Consider the following 24129-nt stretch of genomic DNA (forward strand, 5'->3'; position numbering starts at 1 on the left):
GTATTTTAAATGCGCACATTATATTATCATTTTCATTAAGGCTTATACAGATTTCAATTCTTTTAAATTACTGAACCTACACCCAAATGTTCAAGTAGATACAAAATTATTACCTCTAACATTCATTAAAGCTTGTTACAAATACAGTTTCGAGACACATCTCGCCCCTTTGTCGGAGTGACTGGCCGTCTCGCTGCTACATATATTACGTTTTAAAATTTTTCGTTGTGATTAATCCTGAGAAGTACATGTAATAGATTTTAATTTCTGTAAGAGTCTTTCATTTTTCAAATTTCGTGAAGGCGCACTACTTTTGAACACCGTAATCTTGCTTAGAATTGTCCACTAATAACAGGAACACTTAACGATTTTAGGATTTAGATTTCAGGGCTTTCCGCATCTAAGCCATTTAGCCCGTCAATGTTTAAGGGAAGACGTGATTTTTTTTTCTTACACGAAAATACACACACACACACACACACACAAATACATACTTTTTTATTATTATTATTATGGAACGACTATGAAATACAAATATCACAACCAAATTACATAAGATTCTTGAATAGAAACATGTTACCATAAAAGAAAGTTATGACTCTTAAGCATGAATATTACCATCATAAATATAAGAAGACATCAAAGTTAAAACTAGCAAGATATTTGTCCCTGGCGATTTTTGCAACGTATATCTATGCGTGGACGAGCTCTTGACAGACACTCTCTCATCTCGGCGTCCACATCAAGGAGACGAGACCTGTAGTCACGTTTTATGTTCTTCAATGTAGAGAATCCAGATTCGCACAAGTAGGGTGTTGAGAATGGCAGTAGCACCAAGAATCGTGTTACTGAAATTACTTTTCTGTGTCCAGTGTTTCTTTCCAAAGAAAAATTAACAGCGTTAAAAGCAAACTTTCCAGCTCTAAACTTGGAAGATAAGTGTGAAATCAAGTCGATTGGCGATAAATTTCTATTTTCTTCTAAAGATAATTTCTTTGTAGAAGATGTTAGAAGACATTAAAAATCTCGCGACGCACCAATGTGTTGCGACACAGCAGTTGAAAAACGCTGATCTAGGAAATAACGATTGCGATATTTGGTAGCCGGATTTGGCTCGCCTTGTGTGGTACTTCAATTCTCGAAAACTACTGGCCGGATCTGAACAAAATTGGTGGACAAGTAGCCCATCGTCTAAGGAATAAATTATACTATATTGGGTGGCCGAAGTCGGGCAGGGACAGGCTCGGATATGCTGGATTCTTCTGTGGTACTTTATTTCTCCATAATAAATGGCCAGATCTTAACGAAATTTAGTGAGCAAGTAACCCATTATCTAAGGAATAAAGCTCGCTATATTTGATGGCCAAGATAAAATTAAAATTTAAGCTGTTTATGTTTACTATGTTATTCTCAAATAATGACTTTAAGGGTATTTTAAGTAAGTCATGAATACGCGCCTTCTCATCATAGTTCCTAAAATTGCTATCTTATATAATTGATTTACAGTACCGATATACACTGTCTTTAACACTACATTAAATGTGATTGATATAGCTTCGTCTGATTTTGTTTATTGCAGTATTATCATGATTCAATTTAGTGAATTTTTATTCAAAGCGGATAAGCCTTATCCAGTCATATGCATGTCTCACAGCTTTATTCAATTCTAAATATTCTTACACGAGTAGAAAGGGAAAATTTAGTTCACATATTGTTCTGAGTTCATAAATCCTTATTATTTATGTTTGAAAGCACGAAATGGTTGCTTGGGAGAGGATGCACGTGTTTTCAGTTCCTGTAAAAAAAAAAAAAATATCATTAAGAGAGTTGATAGCTAAAGGACGTTTCACTGTGTATATACAGTTCTAAGATTTAAAAAAAAAATGTAATTGACTATTTATCAAAATACATACCTGTGAAGTTTTAAGCAGAGTTCCTCTCCTTCTTCATTTGCAACTATATAAATATTGGACTCTTTTCCAGTTCCAATCTGAATGCCAAAGGAATTCACCACACCTCGTGAAGTTAAAGTCTTCAAGGCCAAATAGTCATAGCCAGAGTTAGTTAACCTATAGCCATCATCTGAAACAGAAATACAGCAAAAAATGTAAATAAATGAAACTTTGTAATATTTTTGAATTATTATTTTCATGGAGTGTCCATATATAAGTATGAAGTGTGTTCAAAAAGTATCGAAACTTACCTTTTTTCTCGCGTAAACCAATGAAGCGCTTGGATCTTATCTTTTTCTCGCGTAAACCAATGAAGCGCTTGGATCTTATCTTTTTCTCGCGTAAACCAATGAAGCCCTTGGATCTTATCTTTTTTCTCGCGTAAACCAATGAAGCGCTTGGATCTTATCTTTTTCTTGCGTAAACCAATGAAGTGCTTGGATCTTATCTTTTTCTCGCGTAAACCAATGAAGCGCTTGGATCTTATCTTTTTCTCGCGTAAACCAATGAAGCGCGTGGAACTTTCTTCAGTGTAAATGTAGAGGTGACACTCATGCACAGTTTGAAATTTTCCCGCCCGCAGAACGCGTCAGTCACTAGCAGTCAACCAAGGAGTGAAGACATGTAGTAAGCTGTTGTCGGATTTCAGTTTTTGATTTCAGTGAGCAGCGACATTTCATCAAATTTTGCCAAAAGCTTACGCGATACCCAAGCGGAAACCATTCGCAAGATTGAACAGGCTTTCGGGGACGATGCCATGAGCACCTCACTCATAAAGAAGTGATACAAAAGCTTCAAAAATGGCCGCAAATCAGTGGACAGTGAACCACGTTCGGGTAGGCTCTCAACAAACCGGGAATGACAATGTCATTGAATAAGTGCGGACTACGGTCGTTATCACAGTCCGAAAAATTGCGAACGATATAAGGCGTAAACATCGGATTGTTGCATTCAATTTTGAACGAGAATTTGGGCTTGAGGAGAGTGTCCGCGAAATTTGTACCGAAGCTGGTAACACAGGAGCAGAAGCAATGGCGTCTGGTCATCACACTGAACACACTGGACAATGCAAACAATGACCCCAATTTTCTGAACACCGTGATCAAAGCAATGAAATATGTGTTTATGGGTACGACCTGATTTGAGTCAAGAGAAGACATCATGCGGAATGCAACGGCACGGTTGCTCATGATTCTACTGCGTTTTAGAAGTGTTAACAATAGTGGGAGCACTGAGAGAAGTGTGTGCATTACCAAGGAGACTACTTTGAATGGGATTAGTGTTTCGGATTTCCAAATCAATAAATGTATTTTTGCCAACCAATATTTTTTGAGCACACCTCGCACTATGGATAATATATATATATATATATATATATATATATATATATATATATATATATATATATATATATATATATAACAGTGAAGGTTTGCTTAAATATCAACTAGCAACTCTTATGCCTTAACAAGATATTACTGCGTATTTAATTCCGAATATTGCTGCCTCCATAGCAGAACATTCCGCGATCTGCGATGTGATCGCAGAAAATTTGCCGCGCCTGTGCAGAAAAAATTGCCAGAGGAGAAAAAAATAGCCAACAGAAAACTATGAAAACATGCCTGCTATGTGTAGATGTCTTAAATGGACGAACTACTCGCACAAATGTAGTTTAAACTGTTTTTTACGTTGCGAAAAGCGTATTTTTAACAATCACAAGTGTTTTTTGTGCAGAAATTTTTTGCAGACTTCCTGCAGAAAACTTTTGACTTACAAAAGCTCATCGCAGAAAGGCAAACAAAGTTCTGCCATAGGGATTGCTGCTAATAATTTCTACGCTTAGCGTCCTGTTGTTTTCATGAAATGTATGGAAAGACAACAGGACGCAAATGTATTTTAATGTTTAATATACATGAAAATAAATTAAGGAATGCTCACTACACCTGTCACAAAAGTACAACATACCAACTAAGTCACAAAAAAAAAAAAAAAAAAAAAAAATGTTTCTGAAGCATACTACTTTGTTATAAAGAAACCCATACTAAACTGGACAACTGCAACGCAAGTAAAAGTAGGCGTATCATAACCAGATACAGCCAGAAGCTGCAACGCAACACGAAAATCTTCAAACTAATGTTTAAAAGAAATTATCCTGACTTCAGGTTCAAGGGTGTCCATAGGTGGGGTTTAAGGACTAATTTTTCACTGAAAATGGTACAAAACTGAAGAACGGTAAATCTATGGAGAAAATCGAAAATTTGTGGTGATTGCTACTCTTTTCAGGCCAAAAATTAGTTAAGTACGGGCAAAATAAATAATAAGAAAAACAACATACACTGGCAGTATTAACCCACTTAGCGGAGAAACAAAAACAAGAAGGCACAAGAGAAAATTATTTTTCTGTGTCTGCATTATTAGGTGTATTGAATTACAGATTACTTGAGGCTTAAGGTAACGAATCTGGTACCATTAACGGTTTTAAAAAAAATACAACGAAGTCATCAGCTAATCAAAGTTGAGGCCCTGTCGCCCTACATCTCATTTCCACTGAAGAATACTGCTTTGAAGTTTGATTAGCTACTGCTAGAGTTTGATTAGGTTCGTTTCATGCCTCCTGATAAACTTTCCAAGGATAATGGAGTGTACGTTGCTGTCGACTCCCAACGTTCTTTTCAACAATTCACCAACAAAATCCATGGTGAATGCATCAGATTTTACAGGAATGTATGAGAAGGGAATTGTATGAATTTCCGTTTCATTTGTTACCAGGTCCATGTACGTACGTCACCGTTGACTAGATGTTCGTGTCCTGGTGAGTGACAACGCCGGTTGTAAGTAAACGAAATGAAATTTTTCAGTTTAACGTCTCACGATTATGCCCTTTAGGTTAAGGAAAACACATAAGTCAGGCAAGCGGATGATGGAAGAAATGGCGGAATGAAAATGTGGGAAGAAAGGAGAGTACCCAGAGAAAAACCACGGATACGATGTTGTCCACCATAAACTTACTTGCCCGGCGATCGAACTAGACTCCACGCACCAGGGATAAGCACCCTACCAATGAGCCACAGTGTCCCCACAACACTAGACGTGTTGCTGCCATATAAGGATGAATTATCATTCCGGTGTACAGGGTGTCTACTGGAATACCAGAAAGTAACTTCATGACTTTTTCATGACTTTTCATGACCTTTTTGTTCAAATTTTCATGACCATGGCGATAAAAATTTACCATTAGTAATAATAAACCCCTACCATCAGTGGTGTATCGGAACTATGCAGGTTGCTAGTCTTAAATATCACTTATTGTGAATCTTAAAGAAAGAATCTAAAATTCTGCCGCCTTGTGCTCGAGCACAGAATAGCACTTACCTAAATACGGGCCTGCTCTTACCAGTGAATCACTCTATACTGTATTTGAAGTTTTAATTCTGAGTATAATTATCCATCTAGCAGAAATTTGTCTGAAATTAAGCACTCAGAGAACTGCCCAAAGACAAAACAAATTATAAAAGAAATTCGTTTTTAAAAAAATAGATCAAATTTAAAATCTGCAAACTTAAACGAATAATATTATTTGCATAAGTCTAAAGGCTCAAAAATACACAATTTACATTTCTTAGAAGTAAAGAAATAGCAGATCAGAAAGTTGGACAGTAAAAATTTGTTACTATATTACAGAGACTAGAAGATGAAATGGGGAGCAGCTAGGAAAACAGTAAAGTACCAGTTAGCCAGCACTAACTGGTGGGGGAAATTCTCACAATTACTGACCTGATACAACTGTTTCAGTACATGCAGTATGAGGTATAAAAGTATGAAGTATAAAAATATACTCTGAGATTTCAGATTTTCATGACCAGTTTGGGTAAATAAAGGACTTTTTCATGGCTTTCATGACCACTAAGCAAAATATATGACTTTTTCATGACTTTCATGACTTTCATGACCAGTAGACACCCTGGTGTAGCACCTTTAAAATGTTCGTCTGCTAATAAGCTGGGTTTATTTTAGCCTTTTTTCTCCATTTCGTGTTCCGCAAGTTTGCCATTACAACAGTAACCACTAACAACCATAAAGCTGAGTGGAAAAATTTCCCGCATATTTTCGTATTCAGTCAGAACGGTCTCTGGCATCACGGGGACGATAACTGGTGCTCGTTTTATCACATTCCAACAGATACATCCATGACTCGTCTAGATTTACTACAAACTTCCACATGTCCCCTGTAACATGCCGTTTGAATAGCTTTCGATTATTCATCTTCCTTTCCATGATAATGTGGAGAAGCAAATGAAATTGAGCCTTATGCTTCTTTACCAGATATAAATCTAGTGCAATTACGCGATGTATGGTCGCAGTGAAACACTGTACTGTTCTTTGAGACTGTGTTCTCACGTCGCATCACGGAAGGCACATTTTGCATCACATTCGGGTTACGCCCGCGCCTCCGATCTATTGTTACTGTATGAAAAAATCATGTAAAATAGAGGGAGAAGGAAACCAAATCTCCACAATAGTCCTTGGAAAGAAACATTATAAATGTTGAAAAAGAACTCAGCAATACAAATACATTCAAATACCATATGAGGATGTCTCCACCACCAAACACCAGTTTGGAAGATATACCTTTATCCTAAAATTAGCAAATACCACAATCTTTGTTTACCATAGAGATAGATCGATACCTGGGTAATTTAGAACTGAAACACAACACTTTCAAAAGAGAGAATAACCAATATCTTAGGTAAATTAAAGTGAGGAATAGGATTGCTATTGCAACTATCAAAGAGTTATCTCACAAAGTCTGATATACACACTCGAAGTCCAACACTAAATCGGCGAGCTTTTACACTTCGTCACCATTTACGAGAATTGCTCTAATCTGACCGTCTCGTCGTCTGAATGTTTGTCTATCGAATGATCCCCTCATCAAGAAACGAAGAGTTTTTAACAACTCGTATAGTGACGTCAACTTGTATGATTCCTACACACATGGTGGTCATTATCATGAGGTCATAGTGTCCTGAGGTTGGAACCCTGGGTCAGCAGAATCAGCTGCCTCATCAAGCTGTGTCCTTGGGTCTCGAACTCTGTGTAACAATGGCAGTCGATAACAGGTCTCTACTTCTACTCATCATGCTGACGGTAGCAGTCCGATCTTCCTCTTCGCTGGGTCTTCTTGAGTTATCCGTAGTGGCGTATTAGCTGCTAACGTTGTTGATTTCTGGGTGTGCAGAAATCACTGGCCCGTGTAGTAACAGATACAACTAACTAGCTCAGGAAATGATATCGAGAATTAAAGCTTATTGAGAATAGTTGCAAGCGAAGGATATCGTCAGATGCAAAAATAGCGAATGTTGTTATTCGGAGTTTATTTCCTTTTGTTGACATTCAACACAGCATTGATGCTTTTCTTTAAAGTATGATTTTCATTATTTTTTTTTTCATATATCTTTTACTTACTAACCTATAACCAATGTCAAAAAGTACATAAATTAGCCCTCCCAAAAGGTCTTAATTTTCAAAGTCCACTCTCACACACCACAGCCTGCTAACTTACGATACCAATCGCTACTATGAACCTGAAACGACTTTCTGTACCTATCACCTATGGATAAAACAATAATAATAATCTTCAGTACGAAACCACTTTCTGTAATCTTCACATTCGTTTGAAAAAAAAAAAAAAAAAAATCACGGGGTTGAAAGTTTTCAGTGAATTGAAACCAACAGCAGACGGGAAAGGAAGTTAAAAAATAAATGGAAAATACAATTAAAAAAAATAGAAATGCTCTCTATATGCTAATTGTACTACACTTATAAAATTACTTTTTTTTTTTAAAAAAATACCAAATTATATACTATTTGTTTATAACTTCTTTTACGTGGCGAAGTTAAGGCTCTACAGCCTTCTCCGAGCACTTAATCACATGCATACCTTGTACCGTATTTTAAAACATGAATACACAAAAAAATATAAATAATTACAAAAGGAACGGATTTTAACCACATAAAATAATACTACTTAAGTAATGAACACAGTTAAACATTACGAAACATAAAATCGAATTAAATAGAAGAAAAAAAAAAAGAAGACGTCTATGTAGGAACAATCCACAATAAAAATAATATAAGGAAACATGAATTAAAAATTTTATATAGCGATACTAGGAATAATATATATATATATATATATATATAGATATAGATATAGATATAGATATAGATATATATATATATATATATATATATATATATATAAGCTGTAGAAATTAATAAGGGTTACTAATTAGCAGGGTTGGCTGGTTTAAACCATGATTTAAAACAGCTGTTTTTTTTTAAATAGTTTAAACAAAAAAAAAAAAAATGAAAAATGCTTTAAATCGTGTGACCTTCATGGTGACGTCTCCACATATCAAACCATCTGCATAAATTTTATCTCCCTTTCACCTTTTAATCAAGGCGTCCTATGTTCAATTCTCGGTCAAACCACAACCCTTCTATCAAGTCTAAACCAAGTAGCGGTTCGGATGTCACTTTAAACAAGTCTTCTTGATAACATCGATATTACATCAGGATGTAAGGCCTAAACATACGAAACGAAACCAAATTGTATATTATTGCTTGCCTAAATGCCTGTTGTTTTATAAAGATAAGGTTGTTTAAATATATTGATAGAAATTGGCAAAATTTATCGACAGCCTACGTACCGTCCAACATTAGCTTGGATTGTACTTTGAGTTTTAATTTTATTGATTGATACCGACATACTAAATTTGAAATTTAATACCTCAGTTTTAGCGTACTGATGATACGTTGACCTAAAATTTTACACGCAAAACAATAACGGGATTTTCCCAATGGCTAAGGCAAAAGTTTCCCGATTTATATATACTTCTGTATAATGGTTTCATTTGTGCGACTGTTGACTCTTGACAATTATATTAAGTATGTAAAGATCAGTATAACGTATTTTTATCAGGAGTCCTTTGTAAGTGAGTCGGCAGACTCATCGCATTTTGGTCAATCAGTCCTGGTTTTGAGTCCAAATGGAAGACAATTTCTTTCAGATGTATGCCGAGAAGCGATTTGGATTTCGCTTTAAGCTTATGTGACCCCTTCCAGCATAGCCCCGTTGTTTCATAATAACACCAAGGTGAAACAAACTTATTTCTGTCCATATGTAATATAAATACATAGAGCAAATTATTTAAACCAAAAGAACAAGATTTAAACGAAACACAGAAAGAACGGGTTTTTTGGTCTTTTCAAAATAAACCATGATTTCTGCCTACCCTGCTAATTAGGTGTATGTTCAGTCATAGATAATCGATAATCAAGAATCTGGTAAGAGGAAGATGCCTCATGGCCCACTAATATCTTTATCCTTGCTTAAGAGAAGGGAATACACAGATTTTTTCTTCTTTTTTAAATTTGGCAACTGTTGAAACATTGTGCATTAATTGAGGTAAACTGTTCCAAAGGCGTGTAGCACTTAATGTGAAGGATTTGGAGTATGAACTCGGATTATGACCGAGTTGGAGAGAAAGAAATTATCTCGTGATCTAGTGCTTTTATTGTGAAAATCCGATAAATGTAAGAAACTACGTGCTAGACACGATGATTCTGCGTTTTAAGTACTTTGTACAAGAGGGTAAGGTTATGTAAATTTCTTCCTTCTACTAAAGTCAGCCACAACAGTTTTTTATAAAATGGTGTGCGATGTTGGAGATACATCATTAATACGTAAGAGAACACTCACACCGTTTAACTCAAATATGAGGGGGGGGGGTCTCACCTTGCATTGCAAAGCACTTGAACTTCAATCAAATGGTTTCAGCGTGCACTGATAACTTTGATAACTACTTTAGAAAAATGAAATGAAATATCTGAGTTTTACGTCCCACGATTTTGCCGGTTACGCTAAAGGAGACGGTGATGATGAGGAATGAATGAAATAGTAGAATAAAGAAAGTGAGAGGAAACGGGAGAACCACGAGAAAACCAACTCACACGGTGTTTGTCCACCACAAAGTTCACTTGGCGGGGGCTGGGATCGAACCCGGGACCCCAACCACCAGAGGTGAACGCTCTACAACTGAGCCACCGTGGCCCCCATAACCATTTTAAAATATATATTAAACTGGGAAGAGATAATGTGAAAGATTCCCGTCTTCTGTCAAGCCCTTTTAAGCGAAAATGTAAAATTCTCAAAACGATAATGAACTATGCTTTTTAATTTGGTGTCCTTCTTGTGAATAGAAATAGGAGTAAGGACTTCTATTAACTTTTCTGCCAGTTTTACGATTATTATTTATATATATATATATATATATATATATATATATATATATATATAAAATCCGTGAAGAATATAAAGTTTACTTAAAATGTGTCTTTTCAGTCGATATCAATGATTGAAGTTAAACCATTACTTTACTTCGTTGATTAACGTTAAACTGCGTCGTTGTGCAAGGTAAGATTATTATACTTTAATACAGATACCATCTGGCACATTTTGTTAACAATAACTAATATTCACATATATTGACACTCCTAGTTACGAACTGGAGTGTGTGTGTTGTGGTCATTAAAATCTTAATAACATATTGCTCATTTTAGTGCTGTGTGTGGAAAAAGACTGAAAAATGAAATGAAATATTTTAGTGTTTGACGTCCAATGTTTATGCCATTTAGGCTAAGGGAGACGATGATAAATCAAATGAATGATGATGGGAAAATTGATGGAATGAAAACGGGGAAATGGGAGGAAACGGAATTACCCCGAAAAACCCACGGGCACACGATGTTGTCCACCACAAACTTACTTGGTCGCGGATCGAACCAGAGACCCCAGAGGTAAGCGCTCTACCATTGAGCTGCCGTTCCCCTATTGAAAAAAGATTTAAGTTGTATATATATAGGGTGTTCTGGAAAGAAATTGACAAAGTTCCCACCCATATTTCTAGCATCAAAAAAGAGAAAAGTTTATCTTGGACTTTGATAAGAAGTGCCTCTAGTGTTTTCAAAACTAGGAACAAATTGACGTTTGGAGAAGCATGTGGTACGCTGTTGCCACTTCGTGCGCACCCCGGTAAGTCATCAGCTGGAACTGTCCTCTGAGTCGCAACGAAAAGGAAAATCTCTAAATACTAGTTTGTTTGGATGGATGAAATGATACGTTTGGCGTCCCAGTTTGTGCATGTGCTGTGTTTGTGTGAGTTTTCAAATCACTTCCACGCACAGAAGAAACGAAAGACTAAAACAGCTTCTTTCCTTTTTAAAAACACATGTTTACTAGGAATGTTAAGGTCTGTTGCCAAGGAAACCCTCCACGTACTGTTGCTAAAGTTACTACTATTCGACCCTCGCTGAGTGACCGCAATAATTATGTGACATAGATTCCCTTTTTCAAAACAAATGTGCACGTGATTTTGAGCTGTCAATTTGTTTCTGGTCTTGAAAGCACTTTAATTTCGGAGATACAGGCAGCTTTACATAATTCAGTAATAATGACGCCCATCAAGGAGGGCAAGGTGGGGCGCTCGCCCCCCTAGAAGATATTGGACTTCAGAATATCGAAAACCCAATAGAATTTTTACATTAGTTACAGCAAAATTTGAAACTATATTTGAAACGTCGCTTATACTTGGCCCCCTTGGAAACTACGACATGGACGCCCTTGATGCCAGCGACTATCAACAAAATCAGTCAACGTGTTCATTACATCAAAACAAGACAAAGGTTTATTTTGTACCTTCTTGAGATAAATATACATATTTTTCTTGTTTCGATGTAAGGAACACGTTGACTGAGTTCGTCTATAGTCACAGTATAGTTGCCGAAATGATGCTACGAACAAAAATCCTTTTAGGAACCCCAGGACACATCATAGGTGAGTGTTATTAAGACAGTTCATATTGCATTTACCAACTATATATCCTACAGCAACTATCAACAGTTACTCACAGCGTTTCCCTCTTTCGTAGCTTAACAGTCGATGTTTACATAATTCCCTCAGAATTTTGTGGACGCCACCATGATGAAGATTTGCAATCGATGCCACTAATGCACCTGGAACAAGCTGATGGTTCTTCATTCCCATTTCAATCTAGAAAGTTGAACAAAAAATATTTTTAGTGGAATTAGTCTACTTCAACGAAATATCACACTGAAGCTATACACATACATACTTATGAGAGCGGCAGCGAAGGAGCGTGTCCGTAGGGAGTAAGCGTGTCAGCGACGGTAGGCATACCTATAATCGAAAAACACTTTATATAGTATAAAAACAAGTGTCATGCGTGGGTAAAGCTTTACGATACTTCTTTGATCACTATGTACACTGCCTTCACATCAGGGTTGGCAAAAATCATGGTTTTTATTGAAAAACCAAAAAACAGCTGGTTTAAACCAGCCAACCCTGCTTCACATAGCACTTCACTTCATGTCTTCCTTATGGAGTATTAGGTGATAAGGATAACACTTTTCACTTAGAACTTCTACTTTATTATACATGTAAGAAATAAAACCCCGATATATATTCATTACTTGTACAATCCTATTGCAAAATCAAGTAACACGCTTCTTCCGTATATTTTACGAAGGGCCTATCGGGTTTGCTATAAGAACCAGACTGTGTCACGGAGTAGTACCTACAACGCCTTCAGTAACGTATAATACATACCTAACACGCAAGGTGTGTTTTTATGCCATACGGTACTTTGCGCTATGTTCATTCATATGCATACCCTGTCTCCCTGATGTGCCTCTTACGTACGAAGGCGCGCAACTCCCTTGCTGAGTTCCTGCCCTGACTCGATTTGACAGCATTCGTACTTATCAGCGGCCACTTAACATAAACTGATTGTCATTTGCTCTATAGTTTCTACCGTTTATCTATACTGAAGCTCTCCTAAAGTGAATCTGCACAGAGGAATGAAAGTCAACACTAACAATAATACTGGGTGAAGGTGCAGTTTTGGCGAACTACATTTTGGAAGATTTACAGGTAAAATTCAATACTTTCCACCAAAAGACACTATAAGGAACATATTTTGGCAGGCGACAGAACTAAAATAATACAGCTGTATTTTACGTTTACAAGTATAGGGTTACTAGTGTAAAATGAAAATCATTACAAGTGCTTTACAACGGATAAGATACGTGAGCGGATATGAAAAGTGGCTCTATTAAATGCTATTTTGCACCGGTGGCACATTTCTATTAAATGCTTGTATTGATACTGGTATCATTACCAAAACCCACTTCTCATCACTACTCTCGCTTGCGCCCATACTCACTATCACTGACGTGCCTGCTTCCTTCGCAACATCTCCGCGAGCTAAACAGCTTCACCATGCCCTCACTCAGTTAAACTGCATTCGTGCTTTTTAGAGGCCATCTAGTACAAGTTGGTTTCTTTTTTGCACAAGTTGGCCAGCTTTTTCATCCACTTTTTTGCGATAGGCCCTATAATTTGGCCGTTTTATGGTCCCATACATTAAGTTAGGTTAGGATACCATTTAATTCACACAGTATTGTCCGCGAACGTTAGCGAGTGAAGGCGGTTTAGAGCCCCGTTGGTGCAAAGTACGTTGAGTTGATTTTAGTTTAGCGTCCCTTTTATACGAGCCATACACTGACGTATTTTTCCGCCGTAGCCATAAAATTTCTTGCGCTAGTCTTGTTAGCAGCTGTCAATACGTTAGTGTATGGGGCCTGGCGTACGTTTACGTACCGAATTTTTATACGCTGGAAAAGTCTGGCTGCTTTTAACTTCGAGCGTAAATACGGCGCGTAAAAACGGCTCAGATGAAAGGGTTTTCGAGCAGCAGGTGGTCTCTTGCCCTTTCCACGGCCTTCTCCCTGGTCTGGTCTTATTGTTTTCAGAAGAGAAAACCTGTTCTTGTGTTGTCCTCGCGAATCGTTGCTGAGGTTTGCTGGTAGACTCACCAGAAATCATCATTCCAATCTAGTTTCAGTCTTTCCATACAAGATACGATTTCGGCTAAACTAATATTTCCTATTGCACAAAACGAGACATTATTTCCTAATTAAAATTCATAATTCATTTTGAGTGCACAGAGAAAAAGGTATTTAAATCCAATACTTCCTAATCTGAATTCGCAAATTATGAGAGCTCCTCCGTGGCTATATAGTCAGCGTACCCGTCCTCTGTGCGGGGCGCCCTGTTCGATTCTAGGCGGGAGCTCATGGGATTCGGGTTCTACTTCTCATATAGGCTCGCTAAACTTATCGAACCTCATGCCTTTCGACTAGGAATTTAAGATTTAATTTAATATTTGGACATTAGTTTTTTTTTTTTTTTCACACAGGTAAAGGCGCATATAAAGATGAAGTCACACCTTCAGAGTTACCCATGTTGTGATACTGAAATGAAATCTTTGAGTTTAACTTCCCACGATTATGCCATTTAGACTAAAGAATACAATAATTAAGGCAAGTGAATGATGATGAGAGAATTGGTGGAATGAAATTTGGGAGGAAACGAGAGTACCCTGAAAAAACCCATGGACATGATGTTGCCCACACAAACTTATTTGCACGGGGATTGAACCAGGGACCCCACGCACCAGAGATAAGTGCTTTAGCACTGAGCCGCTGTGGCCCTCTGTTGTGATAATTTTTTTTTAAAAAAAAAGCATGACTGTCAATAGCATTTGGCCAATTCTTGCCGAATTGAAAATTATCTATAAATCATATGTTGCTCCCACCATTGAGTATTGTTCTCCTATCTGGTCTATGGCCTGCCCTACTCATTTAAAAAATTAAATTCCGTAATTAATTTCTTTTTAGCTATTGTATCCTACCGAGTACCTCACCTCCGAACACTTCCAAAAAATAACGTTTTAAAATCCCTCAATATCAAACCTCCCCTAGTGAGAAACAAAATTTCTGACCTAATATTTTTCCAAAAAATTATAAATGGCCACATATCATATGAACAGTTGTTAAGTCAGATCAATTTTCGCGTACCCGCGAGAACAACACGGTCTAGTGATCTCTTTTACACTCGAGCTGTGAAAGTTAATATTATCCAAAGGTCTCTTCTAAACAAAATTAGATCAGTACCTATGATCAGTTACCAGAAACTGTAGACGTTTTTTCAAGTGAGTATAATTTCAGATCATCTATAAATAAGCTATTTTTGTAATGTTGCTGTTGTCTTGTACCATCTTGACCTCAAATTGTTATCAAATTGTTAAAATTTTTCAGAGTAAAATGGCCTAGTGCTGTATCTGTAAGTTTCAATAGTAGTAATCCTGACCTTGAACAAGATACTATCCGATATTTCCCTGATAACACGGAGCAAATCATTGAGTTTGAATATCGAAATTCGATGACGATTCTTGTTATTTTGACAATGTGCTGCTTGTTATTTTAAATACTTTCTCAACTTTACACGAACTTATAGCGAAATAGGTTCAGAAAGTAACTATTTTTTCACGCGATCTTGATATTACTCGTAAAAAAATTCAATAAACCACGATATATAATGTTTCTTTCTTCGTATATTGTTCCAAACCTCAGTTTGTGCAAATATTTAAATCTAATAATAATCCTATTTCATCATTAATGCTTATATACTAAGTCAAATAGCAAATCGTTGTACAGTTTTTTTTTTTTCTGTATGGTTGCTTCCCAGCCGTAAAAGTTCTGGTTCAATTCGAGGTGCCGGCCATGTTGAATATTTTTCAACATTGTATTATATCTCATCATGATGGGGATATGTTTACGAACACTTACCTGAAACGTACAATAGATGTAAGCCCAAAAGAGATCATAACTAAGACCAGAATTGAAAATTACACCCATTTACAGGAAATACACTCATAAATTTATATTAACTTATTAAAGCATTTCTCAACCTCAGTGTTGGGAGTACTATCAAACCTTCCTAGATAAATGTCAACTTAAGGTATATTGCCATAAAATATTATGTAACACTCAATACTTGTCATTTAAATAATTTATTTCACGAACAACTCAATCATTTTACCATGTTTGTAAGTAGTATATGCATCATTATTAGGAGAATTGACATAATTGACGCAATCTGCTACTTAATAGTGTATATTTTTCATAGACATTACATATTAAACATAGTAGAAACTCATCTTCAAGACTGCTTCGTGTGGATGTTTCCATATTGCAGGCTATTAATTAAACATTTATTTATGAAATATGAACTATCACCTAAGGCGTTTATCAGAAATTCGAAAAAAATTCTCCCTCAAGAGTAAACTACCCGTTGTGGATCTTTTCAGGGAAAATTAGTTACGTCATATTGTCCGGTTATTAATAAACCATTTATTTATCAATTACGAACAAAATTAACTGACTCGTGTTTGAGAAAATATCTCGAAAAAACTCATAGACAAGAGTAAACTAACCTTTTTGTATTTTTACCACAGAAATAACTTATGCCAAATAGTAAAAGTGGTAATGAAATATTGATGTACGAGAAGAATCGTTAGTCATTTTCAATAAAATCGCGTTTGTCTTTTTATTTTCATCTATCAGTGAACTTCCTTTTTTTGGGGGATAGGAAGAAAATTCGAAAACCTTCCCTTGGAAATCTGATAAAGGTATTAAGTTAAGAAATTTATCACTCGAATTTAAAGAAAATTATCCGATGTTGAGTTCGCCCTTACTACTACTCAATTGATTTGTTTGTATATGTGGAAACCCTCAAGTTCGGGTGGATTTTACCCTCATGTCACATACCCGACAGCAAGAACGAAGAAAAAAGTCATTAAGTTTAAAACATTTTTTTAATACAGTAAATTACTAAAGACTACATTTAAAGAAACCATGAAAATAAACAGTGATAAACTGGCAATAAACGAAAACCAGAGTAGAACTGAATTTAACCTGACCCCGCATGCTAACACCGGGCGACGGTAATTTTGTCACCGGAAAATTCGTCACGGTAATTTCGTCACCGGTAATTTTGTCACCAAAATATTACCATATAGGTAATTTCGTCACTGAAAATAATGTCACGATAATTTCATCACCAGTGTCTTTTAGAACATAATACAAGTACAATGAATGAACTCGAAAAAGTTTTTGAAATTGTTTTCTTTAATCTTCAACTGCCAAAACTATGCAGCATAATCAAAATATATTATTATTATTATTAAATAAGGGATTACATATTTTAGATATTATATTTGAGACAAGAGATAAAAGTTTCCAGTAATTCTATCACAGAAATATTGTCATATAGGAAATTTTGTCACGGTTATTTCTTCACCTTTGTTGAATTCAATGAGACAAAGCAAACGATCAAACAGCTTACGTTATTTTAATAAAACTTAGAAAACAATTCAGTTGGTGTTGAACTCTGCAAAATTGAAGTTTCTGTTACTCGAAGCAAGAACAAACACCAGTAGAAGAAAATAATGTCTGCTTGAGCAAATGTAAAAGCACAGGCAACATGGGTCACTAATGGGTTCATTATTCACTATTTACAAATATTAAATTTCGCGAATATCAAAATTTCAGAACAGATAATAATAAACAAATATGGGAAGATACGCCAATCTGTTAATTTTCCCGCAGAATAGACGAAAATTTACATCGTTCTAGTACCGTTCTCTGAGCCCAAACTCTTGGACCTTCCAAGTTAACAGAGTCATTTGAAAAGAGTGGCTTTTTTTTAGAAGCTATTAAAAGAATTATATTATATTTCAACTCTGAGTAAACATTGGAAAATTGTTATTGGATATATGTGGAGACCAAATTTCTATAAAGGGAGAAAAGCGTATAAATATTTCCGGATGTTTCCTTTAAATATAGCCTTATGAAGCTATTAAAAAGTGAAACATGGATGGTGAACGCCAACTTTTCAATGGCGCCAAAAAAAAAAAAAAAAAAAAGTGTATGTTATTTGAGGTGAGACTTCCTTTACTAGGTATACGCCCTAATGTAGACCAAGACACAAAATTCATATGAAGAACTGTTTCGTGCGGTGGTGCATCAGTGCAGTGAATTTAGTGAATATCCGGACCTGTAACTATGGTAATGGATTTTGATATAGCGTAAATGCTGGCTGTAAATGCAACTTTTGGAGATTCAACTCGTTTATAGTGTTACTTTTTTTCACCTGACTCAGTGAACATGGAGGAAGGTCCAAGAGCTTGGACTCTTAGAACGGTACAAAAGCAATGAAAATTTTCGTCTATTTTGCGAGAAAATAAACAGATTTGCATTTCTTCCAATAGCAGATGTGCATCGATTAATACAAGTGACTTCGGAGGAAAAGCTGGAACTTCTGGACTATTTTGATAGCACTTACGTGTCAAACACGTATCGCCCTGTTAAAGCTCGGGCTGGAAATATTTGTTTGCGTAATGTGCCCCGTCTATATCCCCCAGACAATTGGAACGTTCACCAGGCTACCTTTAGCAGCAATTCTAGGATAATTAATATTTGTGAATTGTGGAACTAGAAGTTTCATCATCTAGTAGGAATGTCCCACGCAACTATTTGGAAGCTTATTCATGAAATTCAACAAGTTGAAGCAACGGTTTCAGCTGTGCTTCATCAAGATGCTGTGGGGCAACCACCCAAACAGCAAACTAGAAGAGTGTTTCAGATCTTTTAGAAACGGCTCTAGTCTTTGTGCTTAACGTATAACACTGGAACTAAATGTTTCAAAAAAAAAAAAAAATTGCTTGTTGTTTCCTATAGTAGAATGAACATGTAAACCATTTATTGCATTAATACAAGTTATATTTTGTTTGCTAATTTTCTGTTCTGAAATTTTAATATTGCCAAAACTTATATTTGTAAATAGTGATATATAAATCCATTACTGGCCCATTTTGCCTGTGCTTTTAACATTTGCTGAAACTGACATTATGTTATTTTACTGCTGTTTGTTCTTGCTTCGAGTATCCGAAACTTTGATTTTCCAGAGTCGAACACTAACTGAATTGTTTTCCAACTTTGATTAAGATAAGGTCAGCTGTTTCGGTCGTTTACTTTGTCTCTACTTAGTTCAACAAAGATGAAAAAATGACCATGACAAAATTTCCTGCATGCTAGTATTTTGGTGACAAAGTTACAAGTGACGAAATTACTATGTCGAAATTTCCGGTGACGAAATAACCTACATGCTAATATTTTGGTGACAAAATTACCGGTGACGAAAATTTCGGTGATGAAATTACCCAAGTCCGCTAACACCCAACCTTTCAATAAATAAATATTTAAATGATTTTTAACAACTAGATAAAAACTAAATGGCAAGATAAACTTTGAAATAAAAAAAGGTAGGTGGAAGCAGCGGGGAGGATCCCTTCAACTTACAAAAGCCGAGGTAACAAGGATCAAACTATTTCTAAAGAATGGGGCTGGACAGCGGCGTAGCGAGCGTTACAAGATTGGGGGGGGAGAGAAATGAAACTTGAAATTGCCAAGTCTTGATAAAAAAAAAAAATGCCACACTTACCAACCCTGTGGAAAACTTTACAGCAACCTTAATACAGCAACAGCAAAGTCAACAGTCTAAAACATTGTATAACAAAAAAATCAATCAATTATTCAACTATCGGAACACTCCTTTACTCCCTTATTCTTTGTAAACTGCAGTTCCAAACAATAGGCTTATTTCGGAAGGTAAGAGGAAACCACACATCAAGCTCGTTCAGATTGTATTGAATCATCATTGTGTCTGTTTAGAAATTTAAATGTTTGCAATTTACATCGTAAAAAATTGAATATAACTTTTTCCCTGTCCTGTGTCCTCCTCCTTCGAAGTACGATTTATATAAATATTTAGTGATCTCAGATCACTAAGTACAATGATCTAAGATTGTACCAAAACTAGGCCAAGTGGATTGAGCTGCTTGGACGTAATATAGATAAATGTTAATTTTTAATCCTCTTCGGCGTGGCTCCCAGTCTGTTTCTTCTATGCTTTCTTTTTATTTTTTTACTTAACAACACAATGTTTATAGCACCTGCACTTAAAACCATGGCCTCAGATAGATCCATCTTGTTCAAGCAACTTGAGTAAACTGGAAAACGTCCATGTGCTCAAACAACAGGCAAGAGGAAGAGCGAAAAATGACCGCTTCTTTTTCTTCTTTTACGCGCCTATTTTTACGCTAGGTGTATGGGCCAACTTACGGACCGAAATTTACGACATCATTTTACGGACCGAAAATGCGCGCTGAAAATACGCTAGTGTATGTTGGCCTTTAGCAGCGAGGCTATATGAGACGTGGAATCCGAACCACATGAGCTCCCGCCGGGAATCGAACCCGGGTCTCCCACGCTAAAGGCGCGTACGCTAACCGCTTAGCCGCGAGGGAGCTCTGCAAGGTATGTTGTTTTCTGCCTTCTAACAAATAGTTTACTTCCTTTCCAGTCACTTTCACTCCCCTTCATGATTTGTACAGGTCCCCTACGATATTTTCTTGAGTAATTGAACATCGAAACAGGAATATCAGCTGTATATTATCCTGTTTTTTACTATTTTTTTATGTTAGCTGTAATTTTTATGTTACACATCCGCAAGCCTTATTTATACGTAAAAGAACTGTAACTTTTAAACAATTACATATGGTAATTACCTTAAATTTTATCTACGCCACGTGAGATATTTTCATGTCACCCAACTATACGGATCCACAGATTGTAAAATGTACCAAAAAAAATTGGGCGAGTCTTTAATTTGCTCATTTTATATCGAAAACAGAACCCAATCAGGATATAGTATACGTAAAGCCGCGTCAGTTCCCGAAGGAGCTGGACTCTCGCACTTTTAGGGATTATTCATTGAGTATCTACAAACTTAACAAGGGGGTAACAAAGCGACTTTTATTTATTTATCGACTGATACGAAAATAAAAATAAACGAACCTGTACTTTATATCTGCATGTGTAGTGCCCTTGTACTTTATCTGTGACTATGTATGTGTGTGGGGAGGGGGGAATTTAACGCATATCACATGTCTTGTGCACATGGATACTTCTTACTATTGGACTACGTAGAAAATTTATGGTATTTCATGTAGAAGTGGTAATAGAACACAGAAGAAAAGCACATCAGGGGGTTCTCATGTATACTATTACCCCCAATCAACCCCTGCGGGACTTGTAACCCGTTCCTACTACTACTACTACCCCTACTTCAACTCCTACTACTACTTCTACTATAGATCCGTATAGTAAAACTGCACGGAAGTATATACGAAAAAATGAATTTATGTATGTACCCCTACAATAAATCTGCAACTAGAAAGTGCAATTCTGCTGCCTGTAGAAATGTGTTCCTTAGGGCATTACTCACTCGAGCAGACGGTTATACCAAATTTTGGTACATTTCTTACATTTTCAGGTTAGGTTACAGCTTTCTATTTCTTTCAACAGAGCATGACACAAAATGAGGAGCTCCTTTACTATTTGCAGACTGACTTCAGGAGGACTCAGTATAACTACAATGTGGAGGTACGCCATAAAAACTAGTGCAAAAACACGAACCAACTTGTGATAGGTGGCCACTAAAAAGCACAAATGGTATCTAACAGATTCAGTGCAGAAGCGCAGCAGGGGGCCCGAGCAGTAGCGAGGGGTTGCGTTTGTAGGGAGCAGGCACGTCAGCGATGGTGGGGGTATATGTATAAACGAGAATAGTGGATGAGGACACTTACACAATACTTTCACTATCACTTAAAAATTAATATACTGTGCACTGACAGTAATTACTTATATTCACACTCTAATACCTTTACGAAAAATGTTTCATATCGTATTTTACCTATAAATTTTCTTATTTGGTAGAACCATCTGCTTGAGTGAACCCTTTATTAAAAACAAATCTTTCCATTTAGAGTGTTGAATTTTACCTATAAATTTTGCAAAACGTGATGTGTCTAAACTTGATCAGCACTGTTTTAAACACAAACATAGTTGCAATACTTACTGCTGTTAACACACGAAAATCTTCTTTAGAGAGGTACCGAAGTACAGTTACGTCTAGTTTTCCCATGATTGATTAACTACAACTCACTTTCCAAGAGATATATACACAATAAAAAAAATACTCTGTTCAAACTTGTAAGATTCTCATTTATAAAATTACGTTCGAAGAAAACTACTGCCATAAAAAACAATTTTACTCTGCAACATGCTCCACACAGCGTTTGTAGCAGTGATGCCAATTCCTTCAGAGCCGTTTTCCCTTCACAAGCTTCAGAATTTCCCTTTTCCGGACAAAATTTCCCTTTTAATTGTTTTCGCTTCCACCCCCTCACCCAATCTTATAACCACATACAAGCAGATACCTGACAACCTTCCTTTGAGCTTACGCAGAATTTGAACTTGATTTGTTGTTTAGGTATCTAAGGCGTCGCGATAGAGGAGGGGAAAGGTGTAGGCCAGGACCTATGTTAAAGGTGCAATCTGTGCATTTGCCCGGTGTGACTGAGGAAAAACCGTATAAATACCTCTGTCATGACGGACAACCTAAAGAAATCATAAAAAATGTAAAATAAATATTATGTAAATTTAATTTTTATCCTAGACTTCATGATAGATTTTAATATTAATGTAACCTAAGGTACAAAGAAAATATTAAGTATATATTTGGTATGTATTGTCTGTTCACTCTAGGATGGAAGATTGTTTACAAACAACAATTGTAGTGCGAGCGTCAAAACCTTGCTTCTCACCCCTACACGGTTAATTCATGGTTGCCAGGCACATGAATCTCCGAACCGAATGTACCTACTTCTGCACAGTCATGGACCAAGTGCTATTACTACATAAATTGCTGCTTTTGAGATGACTGAGATATTAACGTTATGAAAAATTGAGTTAGTTATTATGTAATACAATCTTACATATAATGCACACTCAATTTTGTACAAGTGTTCTTGTTCGAAAGTGTGCGAAAACCTTGTGCGCCTGGCAATATTGGAAGATGGCAGTTTGTGTTGTAAACAATAAACAGAGGTAGCGAAGACCGTTAGGTTCGCTGGACAGCGTTGTTTTCATGATAAGGCGACAGAAACATATTGTACTGATTGTAAACAAGGGCTGGGAATTTTGATGCGAGTATAGGTGGAAATATTCTCCCCACATATTGCCTGTTGGTGAAGGTTTGCAATGTTGCAAACTGCTAAGTGTAGAATTTCATACTAATTGAACGAGCTTTGAGAAGGATTAGTATGATGCAATAATTATAAATACTAACAACCATAGACTTAAAGTATTAGGAAATAAACCATGCTGCTGTAAGAAGAATATAATACACATTGAATTAAGTGTTCAAAGTACAGTATAAAGCGAATTTTAACATTTAAACATTTTAAAGCTGTACACATTTGCCCTGTTTGTGTGCCCTTACCAGACACTGTGCAACACGAAAAAAGGCATTAAAATAGGTAGATCGAGCGTGGGCATGAACGCGGCTCTGGCCGGTATTCCTTATTAAGGTTTTCCTCAGTCCCACGAGGTGAATGACTAGATAGTAGCTTCTGTAAGGCAGGGGCGGATCCAGGACGGACTTCTTGAGGGCGGTGGGTTTTAATACACCAAACACCGAGGCCCCAGAATTGGCGGGAAATATATTCCTTCAGAATATTATGTTGTCAACACTTCCACAAATATTATGGTGGTGGGTTCCGACATCCCTTTTTCGTTTGTGTGTGTTTAAATTCATTATGAAGTAAATGTAGAAGTGTTTCTTTCATTCTCTTTCTTTCTTTCTTCTCATCTTTCTCATCCTTGCTCTCCTTTCCCCACCTTCTTAAAATATGAATACTATCCTCCTGTAATATTGTTTCTCTCCACGGCCCAAGGTTTAAAGAGACCAACCTGATATAGTTAACTATTAGCAGAAATGTACCAATAAATTCACATTAGAGACAGCGCCGTAACTTGGGGGGCAAGCATTAATATGTGTATTTGGGCCTCCTAGAAAAAGTTGTTTTTCTCATTCTTGCCCCCCCCCCCTCTTTCTAACTTTTTCTTACTATTTATGCCCCCCGGAGCCTGTCGGCCATCCCTCACGGCAAGGTCTGCGGGGCCGTTACTTACGCCCTTGGGCCCATTCCATACATGACAAATTAATTAAGGGGACAACATTGACAAATCTCAAAGCCATACGAATAAATGTTATTTCTAGGGCCCC

The 24129-nt window shown here is 36.5% G+C and overlaps 1 protein-coding gene across 1 annotated transcript in view; it reads right to left on the bottom strand.

The window, feature by feature from the left end:
• The window catches only part of RIOK2 (RIO kinase 2), a 46487-nt gene extending 24329 nt beyond the window's left edge, over positions 1 to 22158 (bottom strand). Inside the window, exons 1-3 of the mRNA XM_081733573.1 lie at positions 21919 to 22158; positions 11925 to 12066; positions 1914 to 2082 (exon numbers count right to left, since the gene is read on the bottom strand). Of these exons, the coding sequence (XP_081589699.1) occupies positions 1914 to 2082; positions 11925 to 12066; positions 21919 to 21984 (377 nt within the window). The 5' untranslated portion in view covers positions 21985 to 22158. The remainder of the gene's footprint in view (positions 1 to 1913; positions 2083 to 11924; positions 12067 to 21918) is intronic.
• Between the last annotated feature and the right edge of the window lie 1971 nt (positions 22159 to 24129).

Source organism: Thermobia domestica, chromosome 12, assembly GCF_964235325.1.
Source record: "Thermobia domestica chromosome 12, izTheDome1.hap1.1, whole genome shotgun sequence".
Lineage (NCBI taxonomy): Eukaryota > Metazoa > Arthropoda > Insecta > Zygentoma > Lepismatidae > Thermobia > Thermobia domestica.